Source organism: Podarcis filfolensis, assembly GCF_964270895.1.
Source record: "Podarcis filfolensis genome assembly, chromosome: 2".
NCBI classification, from domain to species: domain Eukaryota; kingdom Metazoa; phylum Chordata; class Lepidosauria; order Squamata; family Lacertidae; genus Podarcis; species Podarcis filfolensis.
In genome coordinates this window covers 118,885,121-118,910,745 of record NC_139605.1, presented here as the reverse complement: position 1 = coordinate 118,910,745, position 25,625 = coordinate 118,885,121, and the positions used below count along the sequence as shown (strand labels likewise).

Here is a 25,625-nt window from a genome sequence, read left to right as displayed (position 1 = left end):
TGTCTCTCGTTCTTTGTTTGATATTTAATAAAATTGTGGAGGGGATTCTGCTGTCACAAAACGAACCAACACAGTTTAAAATGGTGTAACTTACTGGCCTACAGCGCAAGTTGTTGATGAGAGTCTGGGCATAGCTCAGTCATAAAAAGCTATGATCTGTGCACATAAAGTCCCTGGCTCAATCCCCAGTATCTCTGATTGAAAACTATCTCAGGTGCGGATGGCTAGGAAACACTTCTGCCTGAAGCACTGAAACACTCAGAGAATATTATAGAATCCTGGTTAGCAGGATAGAGCGTTCCTTGGTCTCACAGCGTCAGCTAGAAATTTGTCTCTTGAGCTGCTTCTTCGTGTATTTACATTCCCCAACTCTAAGTTCCCCAGCCTCCTCAGCACCACAGTCTCTTGACTACCCCTTTCTGCCAATAACACAGCACCTCTGTTAATTATTTTTTCAAATGAGATGGACCTGGCCTCAGACCTGCTTGGAAGTTGAGCCAGGTAGGTGGAATTGCTAGAATGCAGCCTCACTGAAAGTTAATTCACTGGAACTGGGCTCCGAAGTTTGAGTTAACCTCTTTCTGTTCCTGGGCCTGGGTAGAGGTTTTTTCTTTTCCAAGGATGGAGAACCTATGGCTCCAGCTCCCACCTGCCCCAGCCAGTTTAGTCAGGGATGATGGGTGTTGTGATCCAGCAGTGGAGTGGTGCGGGTTTCTCATGCCTTCTTCAGCCAAGCTTAATATCAGAATCCAAAAGCCTTGATGGAGCAAACTAATATTCTATTCTAGTCCTGCATTCGGTTTCCAGCAGTGGCCAGCCACATCAGCCTTCAAAATTTATCACGGAATTCATTTAAAATTACTCTACACATTTCTTTTCTGCTGTCTGTGGAGGAAATTGTCCTGTGCTAAACACCCATGGTCAGAATTGTTACCGTACTGAGCTAAATGAACTCAGCATACGCTGGCTTCATGCATTTGCATTGTAACAGACAGCACAAAAGAGTGATTGAAAGCAACCGTTGCAGATTTACCATAATTGCAAAACAGCCCTTATGTTCAACATTCTACCACTGTTCATTTTACATAAAATTAACGCACACGGCAAAGTATGCATATTTAGTAGCCTACAGTATCTTATTTTGCTGTGTGATTCTATCACAGTTAATAGTGTGTTCTTTTTGTTCCTCCCATTTATTTTGTTTGGCAATTTATGTAAGGTAATTCAATTAAGTATGATTCACTAATTACTATTTTATTACTGTTATTTCTTTAATGCATATCAATATATCTCATAATATGCTGTTTTTGATTATGCCTGCCTGGGCTGTGAGGTACATCACGCTACTAAATGTATCTCTTAACTTAATTATTTCTGGAGGAGCCATGTAGGCAGTCTGTATTCAGTCTGCTCCCACCACTGTTATGGGAAGCAGTGTACATATGACGTTAGCTACAATCCATATCTATTCTGTATTTATCCTGTCACTTCTTATGAAAGTGATGCATTTTGATGCAGTTTTCCCCAACCTAGCTTCAATCCAAATTGAGAAAAACCTTGCTATGTGCATTCACTAATCTTATCTGCTTTAGTGTGTCTTGTTCTCTTGGCACAAGGAAACAGATCTGTAGTAAGGATTAAAGAGTAAGCTGAGCTGAGCAAGTTGTCAAAACATGGAATCTGTGGAAAGGGTTCCCCATATTATATTTGATTCCACAGTACAGAAACCTCTAAAATGTATCCATCAAATTGGGCAGGCAGCTCGCTGGCAGCTCATTGGCACCTACCTCCCTATACAACAAATTCGGCAAGCACAGGACATTAAAATCTTAATTTTTTCACTTGGCTCTAGAGTCCACCCATTAGAGGTCTACATTCTCAGTGATAAGCTTACAGATGGGATGAGAACCTTGTGTTTGTGAAGTAGTAGTACTGAATGTACTATAGTCCCCTCTTGGATTTATTTCCATGGAACTGCTTCTTCTCACTTCAATTTTCCATTTCCACCCTCTTTTAAAAAACATTTAAATCAAATTAAACACTTGTAAGTGAAAATGGTTCCAAGTTTCTCTCTCACTGCCCCTCAACGTTTTGCATTCCCAGTGCAACTCTTCACATCAGTATTTATGATGAAGCCAACTGGCAAGGAAAATATAAAAAGCTTGTGGCTTTGAAATAAGTCCAGACAAATGATAAAATAATCATGGATATCAAAGAACACACTGCTTATTTACAGAGTTGTTTCTCTCATGCATCAGAAGCATCAGTTCCCATAGAAAATTCTGCTTTTGTCTGCCCTGCTGTAGCACAAAAGCCATTCACTTCAGAAAAATTGACTTCAGAAAGAATAAATAATCCTATTTTGGATTAGCAACAAGGGTAATTTAACAGGGGGGGAATGCCTATCTGATGTCTCCGCTATCTGAAAAGGTACATTACATCTTAAAATCCAAGAGACCTCCCTGGGAGTGATAAAAAAGGGGGGCACATCAAAAAACAGTATTTACACAAAACTTCATAGGAAGAAGAATTTACACGGGGTGCTGCTCCCACACTAGGAAAATAAGGTTCTCTGGATACTGACGGGAGACTGCCATCTTGTGTGTTTAACTTTATATTGCAGCTTTGTAATAACCAGAGCAAATTGTTCGGTTACATAAGAGGGCCCCAGTCAAATTAAGCAACTAGCTGCTTCAGTACAGTATAATGATCAAAGCAACTTCGGCAAGTGCTCATCATGCTACCTAAAATGAGGACTTTTAATCATCCAAGCATTTCTGAAGGAGACAAGAGTGCTCATTATGCTAAGAAGTTTTAAATTTCCCTGTTCTCAGGATTGGATGGTGGGTTGAGAGGGCTTTTTACGGCATTTATATCCCACCCTTTTCTCCAAAGAACTCAAGGTATCATATATGGTTCTCCCCCTCATTTAATCCCCCTAACATCCCTGTGAGGTAGATTAGTCCAAGAGGCAGTGAGTGGCCCAGTAAGCTTCATAGCTGAGTGGAGATTTGAACTGTTGTAAACAAAATTTGCCCTTTTCCCTTATGGGGTATCCAAGAGCCCATATAGAGTCCTTACATAGGTTCCCTATTGGTAGGAGAAAATAACAGAGGCCAACCAGAGAATATTGAGAAGCAAAGCAGCTAGTAAGCTTGATCTTTATTGATCTGTTGCAACAGGGTGCTCCCCTCACCCGCAGGAGAGAGGAGGGACAACGAAAAATGGCGCGCAAGGCCTTATAAAGACTTTTGAAATTCCAATCCTGTAGATCAGGACCACCCCCAGAAACATCATACATACATCACAGAAGGGGTGTAACGTAAGACCACCCCTCAGATACATAATCATCATCATCATCATCATCATCAATTTTTATTTGTATCCCGCTCTCCCCAGCCAAAGCCAGGCTCAGAGCGGCTAACATCATCTAGATAAGACAATATGCATAATACAATATACAATATGCAAATAAAATAACGTTCAACATTCATTAAAACAATATAGAATAATATTAAATATCAGCATTTCAAAATTAAACAGAAATCAACTCAACAGTTACAACAAGTAATTTCTAAACTCCAATCAATAAAACAACAGCAAACCACAGTGCACAACATAATACAATACAAAATGAGAAGCAGAGACTGGAGGGTGGGGCAAGGCAGGTGGAAGGAGGCCTTGCCTGATGAAGTCTCTCCCCTCACAGTTCTTCCTCCAGGCATAGCTTCCTTATGAAGAAGCCTACCTACATCACAAAAAAGGTGGTCTAAAACAGAAAATTTGAATATTGTTTTTCTCCTGTTGTTGTTTATCTCCTGTCTGGCAGGTTACTTGATTGGATTTCCTGGGTAGCCTGGCCAGTCTTTTGTAATGATAAATACTTAGTTCCTGGGCCAGGTCACAGGCTCACACCCTATTCGAACACAGACACACCCTTAAGACAGGATTTGTGAGGAAAGAGACAATGGGAGGTTTCCCACTTTGACCTTGCAGAGAAAACATTGGCTCAGTTTAGGAATCCAAATGGTTCCAGGTTGGTCTTCCTATGCTGATCTATGTATGTGCTTGGTTGGTACACTTATGAACATTACCATATGTCTAAGACCATAAAATTCCTATCACAGAACTCTGGTCTCCCAGGTCTAGTCCAACACTAACCACTACACCACACTGGATTTTCCAAGATAAGTTTTTCATGCACTGGCTACCTTATCCCTACCTTATCAGAATCAGGGGAAATGTTTCTTTTGAATCTATAGGACTATCCTACTGAGACTGGAAACTATGCCTATTTATGTAGAAGAAATATCTTTGAACTCAATGGGACTTGTTTCAGGATAGACAGGCATGCATTAGGTTGAGGGGGAAAAGAGTGGGGAAAGCAGCAGTCTTCAGTTTTAAAAGACTTGTCTTGAAGTCCAGTCCAAGTTTGGAACACACTGTTTCTTTCCATGTTTGCATAGCTTTGTTTGGATTGCATGCGTGGTACGTTTGAAGTACTTTAAAAATAAATCAGCAGCAGCAGCAACAATAAATGCACAACGTTTCAGTAACATTCTTTGTTGCTGATGCTAACAACAGAAAACATACATTCTAGCCAATGTGAGTTTTGAATCTGAATCATATCTATGGAAGCCAAAACCATCTCACAAAAGAGCATGTGCCACAGCTGGAAACGGAAGTTCTAGTTCTAGTTTCATAATTCACACTGTGTGGTGCAGTCTTTCCTTTCTATGCAGAAACACCTCTGCCCCTCAATTCACACGATTGCGGGTTCACACTGAATTTCTCCTTAACAGTGAAGCATACCTGGCAACTGTGCTTATCCAGTTTGCAGAATATTGCTTGCTGCATATGGAAAATGTATCTTATAGCTCAGGGTTGGCCAACTCCCAAGAGACTGCGATCTACTCACAGAGTTAAGGACTGGCAGTGATCTACCCCCTTTTGAGGGGTTCAAAGTTGTTGAGCTTTCCTTAGGAAGGAAAACCCTGTTTTGGGGGGGGGGGTTTCAGGTTGCTAATGGAAAAATCTGAGGGCTACCTTGGACAAAAATAATAATAATACCAGAGCAAAACAGCAGCCAGTAGGCTTGGTCTTTATTGAAGACTGTTGCGACAGGACTCCCACCTGCCACAAGGTGGAACAAGATGGAAGCCCCAAACAAAAGAGCCCCCAAACTTTTATTAGCTGCTAATCCCCATGTTACACCCCCCCAACTACATCACTCATACATCATGGTTACTTCATGAAAGGGGAGGTCTGGTGGCATTAATCTGAGCATCCTGGACCCTGCCCCATGGTTCTCCTTGCCCTCCACCAAACACCCATCAAGTGTAACAAAAAAGATATTTACATTTCCCTGTTTCCCAGCCAAGTTAATCGCACCCTTTTGTCTTCACCTGGGTTTGTTATTTCTGGAATGGCTACCTGTCTGGCACTTGGGTATCAGGATGCCAGGGATTCCCCAGGCTTAATCTGACAACCAACTAAACACCTTTCAATCTTCAACAACCACATTACGCCACCTTGCGCTCCAGGAAAGCGGCAACTTGCAAGGCAGGATATACATGTAAAAAGAAAAGAGGAAGAAGAAAAGTTTTTAAACATCCAGCAACTGGGGTTCAATTATCTGTACTAGGGCTTCGGCAGCACAGCTCCCGTTCTCATGCCAGGGCTCAAGCTGGAACCCAATTTTTTATTTATATTTATTAAATGTCCATACTGCCCCTCATCTGAAGATACTAGGGTGATTCACAACAGAAAAATACAAAATGGGAATACATTAACTAATTACTGGTTGGCATCCATCAGTCTTGGGAGACAATGGGCCTTGGGGGGTGAAGTCAAACCATTGGAAGGTTGCAGTGCCTTCTGTGGCTGTAGTGTTCGATACGGGAGAGACATGTTTTGTTGCAGCTGGGGCAGATGAAGGTGTCTGGTTGTGCTGCTGCAGATGCACCATGACATTTCTTCTCTGTGTGTTCCCCCTCCCAGAGGCCGTTCCTCCAATGGTCACTGCTAGGGATGCACGACCTGACTGTCTCCAGGCACTGTGGTCATCTGCAAGGGACTCTCACACAGCTGGGCTGATCTTGCCAGCCTCATATTTGCAGACATCTTTGTAACACAGAAACGGGCCTGTAGAGCACGTCCTTGGGGAGCCTGCCATCTTCCATCCTGTGGACACGACGGAGCCAGTGTAGACACAAGTGTGAACATGCTTGGGGGGGGGGACACCAATATAGCTCCTTGCCAAAGGCACAAGGGAGCCTAGCTACACCTCTGACCAGCCAACCCCTAGGGGCTGAGGTCCCCCCACTCCCAAATATACTATTGTCCCCCCCCCCCAGTTGATGGGCATTTCCATTCCAATGGTGTGTGCATGCTTGTGACACGTCTTGTGATCGATTGTGCAGGGTGGGGCTTATCTGGGCTACCCCAAAATTTCATTCATGTTGGAACCCCACCTCTGAATAAAACAAAACCAAAGCAAATCAGTAATCAAAGCAAATCAGTAACCCTCTCCAGGGCTGGATGTAGGTTTGATGAGGCCCTAAACTACTGAAGGGAATGGGGCCCTTTATATGTCCAGCTGTCCTTTGCCAACAACAAGTTGTCACTGTTTTTTGTGTTGAATATATGCTATATGGTAATTTATGGACCTAATAGGTCTCTAAAGCCATTTGCACATAACAAAATATGTATTTTATCAAAGTAATTGTTGAACTGAAATACAATTAAGAAGTATATTAATAGCGATTTTTTTTGGGGGGGGGGCCCTAAGCTATAGCTTAGGGACACGAGTGGCGCTGTGGGTTAAACCACAGCGCCTTGGGCTTGCCGATCAGAAGGTCGGCGGTTCAAATCCCTGCAATGGGGTGAACTCCCGTTGCTCGGTCCCAGCTCCTGCCAACCTAGCAGTTTGAAAGCACGCCAAAGTGCAAGTAGATAAATAGGTACCGCTCCGGCGGGAAGGTAAATGGCGTTTCTGTGCGCTGCTCTGGTTCGCCAGAAGCGGCTTAGTCCTGCTGGCCACATGACCCAGAAGCTGTACACCGGATCCCTCGGCCAGTAAAGTGAGATGAGCGCTGCAACCCCAGAGTCGGCCACGACTGGATCTAATGGTCAGGGGTCCCTTTACCTTTAAAGCTATAGCTTGTTTAGCTTATAAGTAAATCCGGCGCTGACCTTCTCCCACAAACACATTTAAAAAACCATATAATGTTAATTAACTCAAGAAGGTGGGGTGCAGGCAAAAGTGCCCCTGAGCGGGCGCAGAGTGCGTGTGTCCCCCCCCCCCCACATCAGGAAGGCCTTCCAGAGGCTGGGTCACGGGCCTGCTTTTGGTTTTACCTCTCCCCCCCCCGCCATTCCCGCCTCCCCTCAGCCCCCCCCCGCGACCCCTCCGCTCGCTCCTCAGCCGGGCGGATCCCCTCTCCCCTCCGCCGCCGCCGCCGCCCGCCTCATCTCCCCGCGCGCCTCCCCTGCAGCCGGGGCTGCTGCAGTGCCCCCTCCGGGGCTGGGGGCGGCGCTGGGCCCGGCCGTCTCGGGGCCGGATGGAGCCTCTTGGCCGGGTCCGGAGCAGCGCCTCCTCGGCGAGGCCGGGCGGGCGGGCTGGGCAGGGAGGCCGGGCCGGGGGAGCCGGAGCCCTTTGTGTCGGTGCGAGAGAGCCGCGGGGATGGTGCCCGCCGCCGCCGCCGCCTCCCGGGTAAGGGGCCGCCTCCCCGGAGCAGAGCAGCTCCTTTCCCTCAGGCGCCGCTCGCCTCGCACTTCCCGCCCCGCTCGCCCCTTTCTCCGCTTCGCCCTCGGCTCCCCTCCGGCCCCCATTCCGGGGCGAGAGGAGCCCCTTCTCCGTCTTCGCCCCGCCGCTCGCTCGGCTTCCCTCGCCCCCCACGGGGCTTGCTCTGCCTCGTCTCCCTCCTGCGCCTCGCCTTGCCCTCCATCCCACACTCGCCCGCACTTCCCCCCCCTTTCCAGTCCAAACTTCTTTTTCCTCCCACTTTTGGCTGCTCTCCTCTCCCCCCCCCCTCTCCTCTGGGTCTCACCTGCCCCCCAGGCCCGTTTCTCCTCCCCCCTTGCCAAATGAGAGATACCCTCCCCTCCCCATCATTCCAGTTTTAACGTTACTTCCACATCTCCTGGACTTAACAAAAAGAGACAGAAATGGTGTTCACGACCCTGACAGAACCTTGCGCCTATTTGCACTTGCATCTCTTTTTTTTTGCAGTGATGATGTCCATCGTCGTCATCATTCACTTTGAGATCCCCGTCACCTCATGTTGTTGCATGAAGAAGGGGCATAGAGCCTTCTTCTGCCTTAGTTCTTCCATCCTGCTGTGATGCAGAGTTGAGTTTCCTTTCGTTTTCATGGTGGGCATAAGGGGCCCAGAGTGCTTGAAATTGCGCTAAGGTAGCATCCCTGCCTGCTTGCTTAATGCACAGAACCTTAGGAAAGAACACAAGGGAGTTTTAACATGAGTTTTGCACTGCATTTTATTTTATTGTGTTGGTCAGCTGGGTTAAAAGTTAAAACCCACCTGGAGGCTCATAAACAAAGAGACAACAGGTTGTGTCTGGAAGGAAATGTGCAGAGGAGAGTTTATATTTCTAGTCTTTTGGCCTTCTGCCAACCAAGTTTTAAAACTTTCAGTCCAGTTGTTAAAAGGGGTTAGTAGAACTTATTTTCACAGAAAATGTGTGTCTTTAAAAAGGAGGTTTTCTGAAAGTGTGACAAGGACTAAAAGGAAAAAAATAAACATAGACAGGAATAGCAGTTTTGAACAACCTGAAAGGAAATGGTGTGAACTGGCAATCACACTTCCCCCGCCCCCAATTTGGAGAATTACTGTTATATCTCTGATGGAAAGATAGCTGGTGAACTGGTCCCAGAACTGTGAATAAGTAGATGTAGAAAATGGTATGGTGTAATGTTATATTATGCAGAGTGATGCTACATCCTGACTTTCTAATTTGTAGTATATGCACCACACTCTTTCCCACCTCACACCCTCAGAGCATTTTGTCAAAAGCAGCTATGTTTCCTTGTAATATAAATAATAAATGTATGACGTTTTCTTTTTTATTAAAATCATCTTTACTCCACCTTTCCCTGTACAGAATGTCCAAGGTGGCATACTAATATTTTAGGTTTATTATATTTTGGGCTTCATTCAAAACCAGTAAGAACAGAAACTAACTTTTCATTTTCTCCTCTCTAGAAGACCTTGCCAGGTGAGCTTCAGAGCCTGGAAACTGCCTTCTGGTGCAGCTGAGGAACGGACAGGAGTAAACAAGAAGTGAGCAGGAGAAGGAGGTTTTCAGCAGCTGTCAAGATGGGCATGAGGATCAAGCTGCACAGCACTGACCACCCCAACAACCTGTTGAGGGAACTTAACAAATGCCGGTTGTCAGAGACTATGTGTGATGTTACCATTGTGGTTGGTAGCCGTACCTTCCCTGCACACAAAGCAGTGCTGGCGTGTGCAGCAGGCTACTTCCAGAACCTTTTCCTCAGTACAGGTCTGGATGTGACCCGCACCTACATGGTGGATTTCATTACTCCAGCCAACTTTGAAAAGATTCTGAACTTTGTCTATACCTCAGAGCTCTTTACAGACCTGATCAATGTGGGTGTCATTTACGAGGTTGCTGAAAAATTGGGCATGGATGATTTGCTGAAGGCTTGCCATTCCACGTTCCCAGACTTGGAAAACTCAGCCAACACGAAACAACCTTCTGTCTCAGGTGAAAGCCGGCCAACTGGCATGTCGACTGAGCCGAACCATGCCCTGGGTGAAATCCGAAACAGTGGGGAGCACCCGGGACCAGAGCGGAGTTGCAGTATGCAGAGTGAAGCACCAGGTGGCTACAAAGAAGATTCTGCAAATGAAGGCAGCCATAACTTAATGCACCAGCAGACTCCCAAAACCGAAGAACAGGAATCACCAGCACAGTTCACTGGTGCCATGAGCATTATGACACAGGCTGGTCTCAGCAATGTCAGCATGACTGTTCAAACCACTGTCAACTCATGTCATCCATATAAACTCCAGAACAACGGGGATTATAACAAAGGCAATTTTTTTGCTTCGGATGCATCACTGGATATATCAACAGGCAGCAACTCCTGCCCTAGCAATAGTGATCACTCCAAAGACCAGGGCTTTGGGCAGATGGATGAGCTGCAGCTAGAAGATCTAGGGGAGGATGACCTACATTTTGAAGATCCCAGCGAGGAGCTAGGTGCTGCAGAGGAAGTTATTGAGCTGAGCGATGACAGTGAAGAGGAGCTATCTTTTGAGAATGACAACCGTGATAGCAAGGCCATGCCCTGTCAAGTGTGCAAAAAGGTTTTAGAGCCCAACATACAGCTGATCCGCCAACATGCCAGAGACCATGTGGACCTCCTGACTGGCAACTGCAAAGTCTGCGAGACCCATTTCCAAGACAGGAACTCCAGAGTCACCCACGTCCTGTCTCACATTGGGATATTCCTCTTCTCCTGTGATATGTGTGAGACTAAGTTTTTCACCCAATGGCAGCTCAGCCTTCACCGCCGCGAAGGGGTGTTTGACAACAACATTATCATCCATCCTAGTGACCCACTTATAGGGAAGGTCAACTTGTTCAGTGGGGATTTGGCATGTGCCACCTGTGGGAAACCCCTTGCCAAGGATTTTCATATGGTTCGGGGCCACATCTTGGACCATGTTAACTTGAAAAGCCAAACATGTGGCGTGTGTGACCAGCGGCACCTCAATCTCTGCAGCTTGATGTGGCACACCCTTTCCCACTTGGGCATTTCTGTTTTTTCTTGCTCCGTTTGTGCCAACAGTTTTGTGGACAGGCACCTCCTGGAGAAGCACATGGCAGTCCACCAAAGCATGGAGGAAGCCCTCTTTCGGTGTCACTACTGTGGCCAAGCTTTTAAGCTGGAAGCTGCTTACCGCTACCATGTGAGCCAGCACAAGTGCAACTCTGGCTTGGACCTTGTCCGGCCCAGTTTTGGCGACCGACTCCACCAGCAAGCTCTGCAGAAGAGGAAGCTGACAGAGGAGTTCCTAAGTGAGGATGTGGCTCTTCAGAGCCAACCTGGAAACAGTAAGTACAGCTGCAAGGTCTGCGGGAAGAGATTTGCCCACACAAGCGAATTCAATTACCACCGGCGGATCCACACAGGGGAGAAGCCATATCAGTGCAAAGTGTGCCACAAGTTCTTCCGTGGGCGTTCCACCATCAAGTGCCACCTGAAGACACACTCTGGGGCTCTCATGTACCGGTGCACCGTTTGTGGGCACTACAGCTCTACCCTTAACCTTATGAGCAAGCATATAGGTGTGCACAAAGGCAGCCTTCCACCCGACTTCACCATTGAACAAACTTTCATGTACATCATCCATTCCAAAGATACGGAGAAAAATACAGACAGCTAATGTAGCAGTATTTGCGGAGTAAGCTCTACTTGCAGGTAGCAAAGAAGCTTGTTTCTGTTTTTAAAAAACAACGTTACATTTTAATGGTCAGGCATCATCAGCATTGTACTTTATTTCCCTTTGCCTTGTTAGAGGGTTTCTTAAATCGTTGTTCTGTGAAAACAACAGCACGTTACATGTGTTACTGTTCTTGAGAAACCTGTCTGTTTACCTCCTGCTGAGTCCAGGGCTCATTATTTCAAGTCTTAGAAACAGGCTGTGCCCCCCTCCTTCCAACGGATAGGTTTCACACCTCAAATCTCTCCTCCCTCCATCTCTAATTTGAGATCTTGAAAAGATTTATGCTGCTAAGATATATTAATGCTACACATCAGTAGGGATAGCAGGAGAGAAAGGGGGGGGGGTAAAAGGAATTGTTTATGTGCTGCTATTGGGAGGGTAGAAGTTCTATAAAAACTTACAATGCAGTCCCCAGCACGCTTACTCAGAGGTAAGTCCACCTTTGTTTAATGGTGACTCGCTCTCTGCCTTGTAAGTGTGCTTTGCATTCTTAGCCTTAGCTTCGTGTCAATAAGTTTGTATTTCCCTCCCACCAGGATTGCCATATATATGGCCAGTTCTTCCTCCTGTGCAACCATGTGATCTGCAGACATTCGTGGTTGTTAGGGCTGATTTCCATGTCACTTGCTGATTTCTGTAGGTAAAAACTGTCAGAAAAAGCCACAGTAGCAGATTAGGCCAGTTGTTTTGGGGTTTTTTCAGTTCGCACCCAGCCTCTGCCTTTTGCCCTTTTCCATGAAACTGTGAGTTGGTTTTACAAAGTTCCACTTTAACAAAATCAAAAGAGGGCATAAAAATGGTGTGGTGGAATGGAGGAGAGTTTTGCCAAATGTGAACATTCTGGTTTTTTTTTGTTTTTTTTTTGAAGGGGTGCCCTAGAAAGGACTCTTAGCTTTGAGTATAAGCATATAGAGGCTTTAGCAATAGTGTTGCATCTCCAACATCCACTTTCAAAAAAGAAGTGTTCTTAGGGCATCATAAAACAGCTTTGGGGCTCTTTCCTTTCCTCCAGCAATATTAACTCAGTGCTGGTGTCTTGAACATTGAGATGAATGTCTCAGGGGTCACATTCTTGAAAGTCTTTGACATAGCTCTGTGGACAGTGCCAGGGTTTTAGGTTGCAGTTCTATACACAGCTGGGAATAAGTCTCATTGATCTCAGCGGGGCTTACTTCAGCCTCATTATGTGTATTATTGCACTGTTAGTTCTGTTTGAAAATATATTGTTGCCTTAAGGAAATGTCTCTGGAAGGAGGAATGACAGGTTTAGGGCAGATTATTATCTCTGTTTTTTGAAGGGGGGGTTGCATATTAAATATTCAGCTCTTAATCATTTTTTTGGAGGGATTTGAACATCTTCTCAAAGTAGCACTTTTGTTGCAGGGGTATCCTATTATTTAGCATTTTGTTGAAGGAGAAAAAGCAATCACTCCCTCTCCTCTCCTCTCCTCGCCCCACACCACCTTCTAGCACATCCACTCTGACTGTGCCATGTACAATGTGGTTGTGTTGGTGTCACAGGTGCTATTGGAATGAAGAGATGTAATTTTTGTACAGCAGTGAGGCCAGTTTGAATGTGCCTTTACCACTCAGTACAAATAGACCTTTTCTCCAGGATTATGCTCTGACCAAAAAACAAACCCAAGCAAATTTATCCAAAACACCCAGTTCTGCAAGTTTGCAGCAAAAGCTGGCTGTGGATGGCATCAATTTCCTAATACCCATTACATCACCAAGAAGGACAAGTCTAGTGGTCAGTCCAGCATTTGACTTGATAGGATGTGTGTTTGTCATACAGATTATTCAAACTGGGAGGATAAAGAATTTGCAACGAAGGGTCATTCTTAAATTATATGTCTCTTCATCCTTGGGCAGCATGACATCACAAACATGGAGCAACATTAATTCCCCCTATCTCCATCACAGAGCAATTATATAAACTTTTAAAAGGTTTTATTCTCATTAATATTTGTAAAGTCGTCTTTAGAGTTTGAGTGCTCTCATGCTGGAATGCTTATTTAGCCCATCATCAAGAAGTAGTGGAAAACACCATCAATTGATTTTTTTTGTTTTTGTTTTTAAGTTCTTTAAGGGCTGTGCACTTTCCCCCTCCAGCCTGGAACACACTTCTCCTCTTCTTTTTAATTTTTACACTATAGCAAGGTGCTAGCATATGGGTTTTTTTGTCATCTGAAATGCCTCTGGGTGTTTGTCCCTTGTGGCAATGAAAAACCAGTGTGTGCTTGTGTAATTGACAATAACAATTATGCTGTCTTTTGAAGTGAGGTTGTAACCTACCTTCCTTTTCCTTTTCCTTTTCCTGCAACCCTGACAGGTGCTTTCTGGAGGGATGCAACAGAACAGATTGATCACAGGGCACAGATCCTGACTCAGTTTGAACTACACTTGTGGCTTTATCCTATAGGTTGTACGTTATGCTTTCTAAGTGCAGTACTATGTGAAATCCAGGCAGGGGGAGTGGATGAGAGAAGCGAATGTTAACAAATGTAGCAGCTGGCTTGAGATCTGCCCCTAAGTTTAATGCAAACTACCTCAAGGAGGAAGTCCTGGAGTCTTAAAAACCAGTGGTATGTACAAATAGGCTTCCAGGCTTCTGTATATGAAAACACTGTTGTTAAAGAAAAACAGAAATCCATATAATGCTGCTCTAGCCCTGACCTATGGGGGGGGGGGGTGGAATGAAAAACTGTACAGCCCCAGGAATCTCAGCTCTGACAGTAATTCCAGTAGGGCAGCCTTGGTCAGGTTGCTTTGCTCTCTGCTTACAGTACCTACCTCTAAGGGTGTTGTGAAGATTGACTGCTTTGATTTTTGTCAAGGAGAAAAAGCACTTAGGTATGTCTTCTTGTTTTCTTATAAGAAAGTTGCTGTCTTAAAATAGCCCCCAGCATGCAGCAAGTGTTCTGACATATCTCTCAATTCCTTTCCTCCTTGTGGCCTCTGAATAGCAAACACCAAACAGGACACACTAAGGAATTAACTCAACAATATAGCGGACAAGACTATTCCTAAGTATAAGTAATGCTGGAAGCATTCAGTTTAAGGATGTAAGAGTTGTCAGGAATTTACTACTTCTAGTAGTACCACTAGTATTTAGATAATGTCAGGGCCACATGGCTAGACCCACAGGGCTTGAGAAAGGAACTGAAGCCTAAGAAAGCCCAAGGTCCAGCTGTGGACTAATGGCAGACGAACAGTATTTTATTATTTATACGAGCCCTGGCCAGTCAAAAAGCTTCATACTATCTATCAACTGGAGGGGCTGATGTTACACACTCTTATTGTTGCTCCTCTATGCCTGAAGAGGGCTGAGCCCATAAAGTAGCACACCAGGCTATGCCCCAGTCTTGGTCTCTGAAGCTCTTGGTTCAATTTCTGGAGTCCAAAACAATAATGGATGTACTCCACAGGTGTTGAACAGAACCATTTTCGTAGTTAAGATGCCTTCATTGGAAGTGATGGAGAAGGAGCTATATTGGATCTCACCCTGTAAGGACTGTTCCTTATTCTCGACTTCTAGAGCTGTTTTAGTCTAGTTCTCCAGTGCCAAACTGCATCCAATGCAAACTTGGCCAGCTTTAGAAATTCCATTAAAAAAAAAAAGCATTCTGCCATGACAAAGATATGAATCATTGTGCTTGGTAGTGTAGCTTGGCCCAAGTAACTTCACCTGTCTGCCTCAAACACCCACACATCAACTCACCCCAAATTGTGAGTGAGGAATATTTAAAAATACCTACCTCACAAATGGAAAAGTTGTGAGGTGTAGTAAATGTCTGTAAAGTGCTTTGGAATCCTTAGGCGTGTAGAAAGACAAAGTATTGTAATTAAATAGCTTTGCTCTGTTTGCTATGCTACCATTTATGAAGAATCCCTACCATTACCACCACAGTAGGGGAGGGTTCAGGCATGGAACAGGTGTTCCAGTCTAACACAGAAAGCTTTGAAAATAATAAACAACAATGTTTTTGGAGAATAATGCTTTACTATTGCTCTTATTTTTGTGAACTCAAAACCATGCCCTCTCCCTTTTCCTCCAAAGATCCAGATGTCTTGAAATAAAAAAAAAAAACAAGGCAGAGCATTGTGATTGCTGTCTAACCTTTTGGTTAAGTTAATTGTAGGTACTGACCTGGTTATTTAAGTGTTTAATATCTATTTGCTGTAAAGTTTGTACATTTTGTAAAACTTTTCTTCCTCAAAGAAAAAAAAAGTAGATGTCTAAAATCGTTGTACATCGGATTCTTTTATACTCCATCATTTGGCACAAAAGTGTGGTTTTTATTTAGAATAATAAAATGAAAAACTCGAGAGTGTGGTGCATTGCTCATAGTCTGTGGTTGACACGCTATGGAAATATTTTCAGATCAAATGATAACAGAGGCTGCTCACCTGAGTCTTCTGCGTATGCCAAAGGATTTTGCTCTGGGTTACTGGTGCTCCTGACTTCTTTAAATACCTTGCACAAGGAGAGGCTGTTTTGCATGCAGAAGGTTCCAAGTTCAGTCCTGAGCATCCCCAAGTAGGCCTGCAAGATACCTCTGTCCGCAACCCTGAAGAGCTGCTTCGAGTCAGTGTAGGCAGTACTGAGCTAGGTGGACAAATAGTCTGTCTCTGTATAGGGCAGCCTCCTTTGTTTCTATATTCACACATACAGACTTGTAACTGTTATATTTTTGCTAGTGTTGGGGAAAATGTTTGGGTCTTTCTACCCCCTGCAAAGGAACCAATGTGTTGGGTCATTTCTGATCAAAAATGGGTTGGAATTAATTTTTCCTGCCTTGGCCTGAAAAACCTTTGGCAGGGCTGTTCATAAATACTTTTAGATAACGTTCGAATGCAAAAGTCAACTCAATGTGTTATAAACATCCTGCTTCCTTGTCTTCCTTCCCTAAACTTTATCCAAGCATTTTTTTTATTAATCCAGATGTTCACTTATGTCCTTCAGCCCTTGGATAAGAGTGCTATTTTTAAGTGCTTTGTTACCTTCTAGCAGTTGTAGTAACCTCCTCTTTTACCTTCTGTTCATATTGTTCTGAGATTATACTTGGCCTGGATCTGTGCCCCCATCACAATTCTTGTAATAAAGGCCAAAATGGCATTACATAGGAAATGCTGAGAACATTTTGCTCAGCGCTTCCTCACATGTCCAACCTTGACCTCTAGGAAGATGTGTATAACCACTTAACTCTCACTTTAGAATGAGGGATCTCCAGATCACATACCCATTTACCCCATGTTTATGTGGCAGATTCCATGATAATATTGGCTAAAAATTAGGCAAAGCTAAGTCACCAGCAAACTAAAAAGCTCAACTTGATAGAGTCTATACCAGGGGTGGGGAACCTTTGGGCTTCCAGATGTTGGGCTCCCATCAGCTCCAGCCAACATCATCAATGGCCCGGGCTGATGGGAGCTATAGTTAGGAAATCTGGAGGGCCAAGGCCTATTCACATTATTATTTGAACATTTTGGCAGCCAGGCATCCCAACTCCACTAAATCCCACCTCCATATGTTGGCACTCACTCCATGGTTGTGTAATCTCATCACATGCAAGGATCCAGTATTTTTCATGCCTTTGCAAATACGTTTTTTGAGCTAATGATACCATGCTAAAATCTGAGTCCTTGGTTTTGTGAACAGGCCCCCAGATCCTCAACTTCCATTTTTTAAAGCTTCATTAGGCACCACTGGGCTGGAACCCTGTGAATAGGGTTAGCAGAAGCTTCTTGATTCATTGACCGGAACTGCAATGCTCCTGGTTAACTCAGGAACTGAATCATCACGTTTTCTGACTCTACCAGAAAGGACAACGGAGTTTACCCCAAGCCAAAACTTCAAGGTGGGAGTGCATTCCCTTGGGAGATAAATCCCAGGCACCAGCATTCCCTTAGGAGAGGTCCGTAGCCCCAGCATTGCCTTTCCTTCTCCAACCTCAGGCTGGCATCCCTGGGTGTAAATGTCTCTGTGGTGACATAAATAAAAGGCTGCCTGCGCGCAAACTGCTAGAAGGGAGTTGTTGGTATCCTGGTTCCTCAGCCACAAGAAGTAACTAGTTGGATGCACATAAAAGGACCTTGGCAGTCCCTGTCTCACCCTTGCAGAGGCAGAATTACAGTCTTTGTGCCATCTATTTAATGATCAAGACACCTTCATGTTTTTAGAATGTAATTTTCATTCAAAACTCTCCACAAATAAGAGGAAATTGACAGAAATCTATATCTTCCAAATAATCATAAAATTACAGGGTAGCAGAAATCAGAACATTTATTTCCATAGTTATTTTTTTGAGGTGGGGGATTGGATGAGGGTTACTAGAAAACACAGGGCACAGCAGCATATAATCACCACATTTCACCCTGTATGGCCCTGCTTTCCCAAGATTTCAAGAAGCACTGATGTGTATGCAGAGAGGTTCTTACTGAAGACTGCGCTTTGCTGGCGAGAGAATGTCTGAATACACAGGATCGTGTTGTGGAACCACAGCAATAAACCAAATCAAGCGCACTTTTAATTTGGCAAGGTGTTCTCTTTTGCTATGACAATGGAATGTTGGGTGTTAGAAGAGGAACCTTCGCCCCCCTTTCGATCCATTTGGTCTTTGGGGATGTACCTGACCACAGCAGAGATGAGCTTCCCTTTGAAGTTCTTGCTCAGGAAGTTGTACAGGATGGGGTTAACCACGCAGTGGAGAAGGGTGAAGCAGTCTATGATATCGTAGAAGAAGTAGAGGAAGTCCAAAAAGTGGCAGTGGAGGAAGATGCTGGTACCTTCGAGCGTCAGCAAAAGCAAAACCAGGTGGAACGGCAGCCAGCTCACTAGGAAGACGGCAATGTAGGCGTAGATGACGCGGCAGTGCTTCCTGCTCTCAGGCTTGTTGCTGCGCTTGATGTGCCTCGCTGTCAGTATGTTGAAGACTGCCATGATGGAGAAGGGAATGAGGAACCCAATGAAGGCAGTGAGCAGGGTGAGAGTAAGGGCCCAGATGTCGTAGGTCTCCAGGGGGGCCATGAAGAAACATACAGGCTCAGTGCTGTCAATTAACTCCATGTGGGACACCTCTGGCAAAGGGACGATGGCAGCCAAGGCCCATATGCAGCAGCAAGCAATGCGTCGCACCAGGTGCTGGTGTCGGTGCCAGAAGTGGGAGGAGGTTGTCAAGGACACATAGCGGTCAACGCTCAGGCAGGTGAGAAAGAAGATGCTGCTGAACATGTTGGCAAAGTAAAAGTAGTGGGTGAAGTGGCAGAGGAAGCTCCCCCAGAGCCAGGTATAGTCAAGCATGGCTTGCAGCATCCAGACTGGTAAGGAGAGGATCACTCCCAAGTCTGCAATGGCCATGTTGAAGATGTAGAGGTTGACCAGGTTCTTGTGGCTTCGGGTCTGCCAATTTACCCAGATCACCAGAAGGTTCTCCACCAGCCCCACCACAAAGATGATGAGGTAGAGGACAAAGAGGAACACCCGCTTCACGCTCTCATCCAGCCCCAATCTGCAGTAGCTGAAGGTGTAGTTGAGCAGGTGGGCAAGCTCTGTCAAGTTGTGGTACTCTCCGTATTCATTAAAAGGCAAGAGGTGGTCGGGCTCTCCCATTTTGGGTCAAAAAGTTAACTGTAAGAAGAAATGGTGGAGAGACTTCAGTACTAGTAGATCTGGGCTGATTTTTCCACTGAACCAAATTAAGGAGGAGTAATCAATACCGGAAAGTGTGATAGGCATTGCTCATTAGCACAGCTGCAACCCTTTGCTATGAATCCACATCAATTCTAAGCGGTTTTGTGTGTGTATGTGTATAGGCTCTGAATTATTAAAAGAATGGGTTGCTGTTTTTTATTCTACCCATGTGAGTCACTAGGACTCCTAACTGATTTGGGATTTTAAAGGTTTACTTATTTAGATAAGAAGAATGTCAAGTCCAATATTCCTTTTCCTATCATGTAAAGGGACGTGGGTGGCGCTGTGGGTTAAACCACAGAGCCTAGGACTTGCCGATCAGAAGGTTGGTGGTTCGAATCCCTGCAACGGGGTGAGCTCCCATTGCTCGGTCCCTGCTCCTGCCAACCTAGCAGTTCGAAAGCACGTCAAAGTGTAAATAGATAAATAGGTACTACTCCGGCAGGAAGGTAAATGGCGTTTCCGTGCGCTGCTCTGGTTCGCCAGAAGCGGCTTAGTCATACTGGTCACATGACCCGGAAGCTGTACGCCAGCTCCCTCGGCCAATAAAGCGAGATGAGCGCTGCAACCCCAGAGTCGGTCACGACTGGACCTAATGGTCAAGGGGTCCCTTTACCTTTACCTATCATGGGAAACCATATACCCATGGGAATCCTGCAAACTTGGCATGAATGCAATAGTCCTATCACACTCATGTACCCCATTCACTGCCTTTGATACCTGAAATGAGAGGCCTTCAGTGAGATGGGTAGATAATGACAGCCTTATCCTCCATGAATTTATCTTAACCACCTTGAAAAACCATCCAAGTTGATGGCCATTACCACAACTGGTGCTGGCCAATTCCATAGTTTTAATGTGTGTGTGTGTGTGTGTGTGTGATATTTTAATGTAGTTCTATGTATTTTAATCAAAGGCAACTGTATTTTCATAATTGGTTTTATTCTTGTTATTTTGCCGTTGTTTTTTAGTTGCTTGTGACTCACCTTGGTATTTCTTTTTGAAATGAAAGGTGGTATATAAATTCTTTTATTAACTACGATGACTAAAACTCTGCACGGTGTGACGAAACTCTTTTTCCCTGTCCCGAATCTACAACCCTTCAGCTTCATTAGTTCTAATATGTGAGAGGGAGAAAAAAGGCACTTGATTCACTTTCTCTACACAATGCAGAATTTTATATGCCCCTAGCATGTCTTTCTTTAGCTGCCTTCCCCTGTAAGTTAAAGATGCCCAAACACTGTAAGCTTTGCTCACATGGGACTTGCTCGAGCCCTTTCATTATTTTGGTTGACCCCTTTCTGCAAATTACTGTATTTTTTGCTCTATAAGACTCACTTTTTCCCTCCTAAAAAGTAATGGGAAATGTGTGTGCGTCTTATGGAGCGAATGCAAGCTGCGCAGCTATCCCAGAAGCCAGAACAGCAAGAGGGATTGCTGCTTTCACTGCACAGCAATCCCTCTTGCTGTTCTGGCTTCTGAGATTCAGAATATTTTTTTTCTTGTTTTCCTTCTCCAAAAACTAGGTGCGTCTTAGGGTCTGGTGCGTCTTATAGAGCGAAAAATACGGTGGTGTATTATACTACAACAGCAGCTTCCATTTAGGCAAGTGTGGTCGGTCAAAGTGCACCGGGCAGACGGCCCTCTGCCCTTCCATCCCAGAGTTATCCTTTCCCCAGTGGACCTGCGACTCAGTGGCAACTGAGAACGCTGTGCAGCGACAGATGAGTGTGTGCCTGAGGAGCATCACTGTCACAAAGAAACCCGGGGCTTCGGAGAGGAGTGCTGGCTGCTATTGAGAGAGGCAGAGGGAAAAGTGAGGCAATGGCAAGGAAGCAAGAAGAGGCAGAGGATTGGCAGGTCAATCAGGGAGGTTCAGTGGGAAAGCCTAAGCCCTGCGTAAGGTACCAGGCTCAATTTTGGGCATCTCTAAGGAAAGGATCTGGGGAGACAGCAGTGTACCGGGGCTTACAGCACTTAGCACATTTATATATAAGCAATGAATTAGCTGTTAATTCATCTCTCTCTCTCCATCTCTCCTGACCACTTACTGCACATTGCTACAGTTAAGCTACAAACCACTCTAGAATTACGATTCATTTGATTTAATGCTCAAAGCTAAATCAAAAGGCTTACAGAGATTATAATGCTGCCTCTTCAACAGGGTATGTAGATAACTCAGTAAAGAGCAGCTGTTAGTGAATAGGTTTAGGTACTTACTCGCAAAGGCCTTGGCTAAGGTGAACTACAGTGGTGCCTCGCAAGACGAAATTAATCCGTTTCGCGAGTCTTGCGGTTTCTTCGTCTTGCGAAGCACGGCTATTAGCGGCTTAGCGGCTATTAGCGGCTTAGCGGCTATTAACGGCTTAGCGGCTTTAAGAAAAAGGAAACAAACTCGCAAGAACTCGCAAGACGTTTCATCTTGCGAAGCAAGCCCATAGGGAAAATTGTCTTGCGAAGCGACGCAAAAACCGAAAAACCCTTTCGTCTTGCGTGTTTTTCATTTTGCGAGGCATTCGTCTTGCGGGGCACCACTGTATAGTTCCCAATATACCCCCCTATTGCCCTTGCAACCTGGCACCTCCTGCCCTAACTGTTCCCCTATGAAAAATTTCACCGCACACCACTGGCCACTGGGTTGTGTGCACCTGGGTTCTACGCAAAGCAGACCCATTGAAATTAATGGAGGTAAGTTAGTCGTGCCTATTAAGGTCAATGGGTCCACTTGGAGTAGGCCTAACATTCACTACAGCTCATATTTCCCAACCATGGAATTCTGCAAAGTGCAGCTCAGGGATCTCTACCAAAAGCTTCTCAGAATCATGATTCTCAGAATCAATTAATTAGGATTCTCAGAATCAAGATTTCACGGAACAATAGCTGGGATAGCTCAGTCGGTAGATCTGAGTTCAGGTCGTGGGTTCAAGCCCCACATTGGGCAAACGTTTCCTGCACTGCAGGGGGTTGGACTAGCTGATGACCCTTGTGGTCTGTCTCTTCCAACTCTACAATTCTATGATTCTAGGAACTCCTGAAGTTAATAAGGAAAGCCGCAACAGTTCAGCCATATGCACACAAAGGAACAGTGCTGTAAATATGCCCTCAGTATAGCTTTTTTTAAATCTCCCCTTGTCTCTTTAAATGCAGATAAACCTGAATACTGGAAAAAATGGTATTAGGAAACTGTGGATAATATAATCAATAATATCACAGAATTGCAGAGTTGGAAGGAACCCTAAGGATCATCTAGTCCAATACCCTACAGTGCAGGAATATGCAGCTGTCCTATACAGGGACTGAACCTGAAATCTTGGCATTATCAGCACAAAGCTCTAGTCTAACCAATATAATCCATAATCAAACAGTTGTCATCCTACCCATCTCTTAAGAGACTTAAAGGTAAAGGGACCCCTGACCATTAGGTCCAGTCGTGGCCGACTCTGGGGTTGCGGTGCTCATCTCGCTTTATTGGCCGAGGGAGCCGGCGTACAGCTTCTGGGTCATGTGGCCAGCATGACTAAGCCACCTCTGGCGAACCAGAGCAGCGCACGGAAATGCCGTTTACCTTCCCGCCGGAGCGGTACCTATTTATCTGCTTGTACTTTGACGTGCTTTCGAACTGCTAGGTTGGCAGAAGCTGGGACCAAACAACGGGAGCTCACCCCGCCGCGGGGATTCGAACTGCCGACCTTCTGATCGACAAGTCCTAGGCACTTAGGAATACCTCATTGAGCTTGTATGCTAAAATGCCCCAGGTTTAAATAAGGGAGGCTGCTAGAGCACATTCATGAACTGTTATGTATGCATCTGTTTCCTCACTAACGACATTTATATTTCACATTTCAACACATGCACTTGGTGCACCTTCCAGTATAAAACTATGGCTTACTTCAGTTGGCTGTTGATTCTCCAAGGTTTAAAGGCAGTCCTGCAATCTGAAATCTGAATGTCAGGGGTCGAACCGAGGACCGGAGTGCTGAGCTACAGCTGACATGGGCAGCTAAGAAAATGGTCAACATTATTTTTAGCGCCCATTCTGAAAATATCTTCAGCAATCTTTCCCAGGCCCGCTTCACACGAGAGCCTTTAATCGAAGATGGTGCCAGAAAATACAAGCCTGGGACCTTATACGTGCAACCTGCGTGCTGTGCTACTGAGCTGTGATCCTCAAGTTTTCCCACACTGATACTGATTTTGGAAGAGGCTGGTTCTCAGACACTGACAAGAGAGCACTGATTGGTTTGTTCCTAGCAACAGAAAAAACCTTTTATTAAAGCGGTCCAGATGACAGCTTTTTATAAGATCGGAGGTGTGGTCGGTGAATGGTTGGCTTTTGAGTGCCAGACAACTCTTCCTTTATGCAGGAATGGGACCAATTCCACACCATAAACTTAAAGCAAATTCAACACACACTTAAAGCACTTGACTTCCATCGAGAAGACGGATATGATGGCCATCTTCAAATACCTCAAGGGCTGTCACATGGAAGAGGGAACAACCTTGTTTTCTCCTGCTCTGGAGGGTAGGGCATGGACCAATGGCTTCAAGTTGCAAGGAAGGAGATTCAGGAAGAACTTTCTGACAGCAAGAGCAGTTTGACAGTGGACCATTCCCTTGAGAGGTGGTGGACTCTCCTTCGTGGAGGCTCATAAGTAGAAGTTGAATGGCCATCTGTCATGGATGCTTTAGCTGAGATTCCAGATGGCTCCTTGAGTCCCTTCCAACTCTACAATTCTATAATTCCATGATCAAAGAATCCTGAGAACTATAGTTTCCCCTCACAGGCAGTGCCGGATTTAAACAAGCTATAGCTTAGGGCCCCATTCTCTTGCCCCCCCCCCCAAAAAAAATTAAAGAAAAAAACAACTGGATGTACATTTCCAAAATATAACATAAAAACAAATAAAACCTACATACAGCAACAGTGTTTTGTGCTGTGTAGGCTCCTATTTGTTATGTGCAAATGGCTTTAAATACCTATCAGGTCCATAAATTACCATATAGCATATATTCAACACAAAAAACAGGGACAATTTGTTGTTGACAAAGGACAGCTGGACATATAAAGGGCTCCATTACCTTCAGGAGCTTAGGGCCTCATCAAACCTAAATCTGGCCCTGCAGATGACCGCAGTGCCTGGAGACAGACAGACAGGTCTGGACTGCTCTCTGCCACTAACTCTTCCTGCTCACTAAGTCCTGTTACCTCTTCAGCTTCTGACACCTCCTCCTCCCAGTCTGTCACAGAGCTATAATTCCCAGCATCCCTAACAAATCACAGTTCCCAGGATTCCTTGGGGGAAGTCATGCACTTTACTTGTGCAATGGATGCGCTTTAAATGTATGGTGTGGAACTGCCACAATTCTGAAGTAGGTTCTGGCTTGGTGAAAGGAGAATTCGGTGCATCTCAAAGGCTCACTTTTATCAAATAAAAGGTATCATGCTGCAGACGGACAAATGTTATCAAGAGAGTTCGAAAGAGGCTTTACTTCCCTTTTCAGGCACACATTATTTTGACTCACAGTCACTTCTGGTCAAACAGATTTTTGTGGGTTGTTTAAAATGATGCAAAGTCCTGCCACACCTGTTTAACAGTGGGACACGCAGCGATGCCTCTCTCAAAATCCCTCCTTTCACTCTCCCCAAAAGGACAACAATCCCTGCCTGCCTCCAGCCTTAGAAAAAGATTCATAATTTGGCAGCCACTGCAAACAAATAAATAAAATAACTCGCACTTTCTCCAGGCATTTGGAGGAAGGAAGGGAAAGTTGCTGCTTCTTTAAGCAGACAGAAATCTGGCATCTGTAACAGAGGTGTCTCTGGGAGGGTCTCTATACAAGCTTAGATGCTGGTGAAAAGTTTTGTTTCTGGAGAAGAGATGGAAAACCTGAAGTTTATTTTTATGCCTTGCTTACCTTATTGGAAGCCAAAGACGATCCTTTGCTGCGCTGAGATGATGGACCTCTGGTCTGAAGTCTCGCAGCTTGGTAGCTCAGCTGGGTCTATTGGTGCAGTCTTTCCAGGAATGTGTGTTTGCTGCTGGCTGCCTTGCTGCTGCTTTTCCTCCCTCTACACAGGAAATGAGCATCATAGCCTGCTATCCTGAGAGCACAGGCTTTGGTGTAAAACGAGCTGTCAAACACGGTCCCATCCCTTGGACTTCCGTTTTCTTGAATGCAAGCAGATTTGGCTCAATGGCCTGGCAGGCACCAAGGACAGATATCAGTCGATTCAGAGAGGCCCGTGACAACTTTCGAAGAACATCCGAGGATGCAGATTTTTCCTGAGGTCGATTTCCTTTCTCTGAACTGCTGTTTCAAAGCTTGCCTCCCTGGTCAAAACCACAGCCTGCAAAGACAGGGTGAGCTGGAGCATCCATAACAATGCAACCAGAGTGCACTGAGTGTTGCTATAGAGTCAACAAGAATGT

General features: G+C 45.0%; 2 protein-coding genes across 4 annotated transcripts; one reads left to right on the top strand and one right to left on the bottom strand.

Annotated features, from left to right (window-relative positions):
* The first annotated feature begins 7,597 nt into the window (after positions 1-7,597).
* On the top strand, positions 7,598-15,830 carry ZBTB39 (zinc finger and BTB domain containing 39). Of its 3 annotated transcripts, XM_083599242.1 has the most exons (3): positions 7,598-7,714; positions 9,225-11,473; positions 13,834-15,830. In XM_083599242.1, exon 2 carries the CDS (start codon positions 9,339-9,341, stop codon positions 11,436-11,438), a length of 2,100 nt encoding a protein of 699 aa, XP_083455368.1. In that variant the 5' UTR covers positions 7,598-7,714; positions 9,225-9,338; the 3' UTR covers positions 11,439-11,473; positions 13,834-15,830. The 3 variants fall into 3 exon arrangements, with proteins under 3 accessions (XP_083455368.1, XP_083455367.1, XP_083455366.1); XM_083599241.1 differs by having other exon boundaries at positions 7,599-7,714; positions 9,228-15,830; XM_083599240.1 differs by having other exon boundaries at positions 7,599-7,714; positions 9,225-15,830.
* Positions 15,831-17,769: 1,939 nt separating this feature from the next.
* ACKR5 (atypical chemokine receptor 5) lies at positions 17,770-25,261 on the bottom strand. The gene is made up of 2 exons (XM_083599442.1): positions 25,111-25,261; positions 17,770-19,131 (listed from the first exon to the last, which is right to left on the bottom strand). Exon 2 carries the CDS (start codon positions 19,111-19,113, stop codon positions 18,031-18,033), a length of 1,083 nt encoding a protein of 360 aa, XP_083455568.1. The 5' UTR covers positions 19,114-19,131; positions 25,111-25,261; the 3' UTR covers positions 17,770-18,030.
* Between the last annotated feature and the right edge of the window lie 364 nt (positions 25,262-25,625).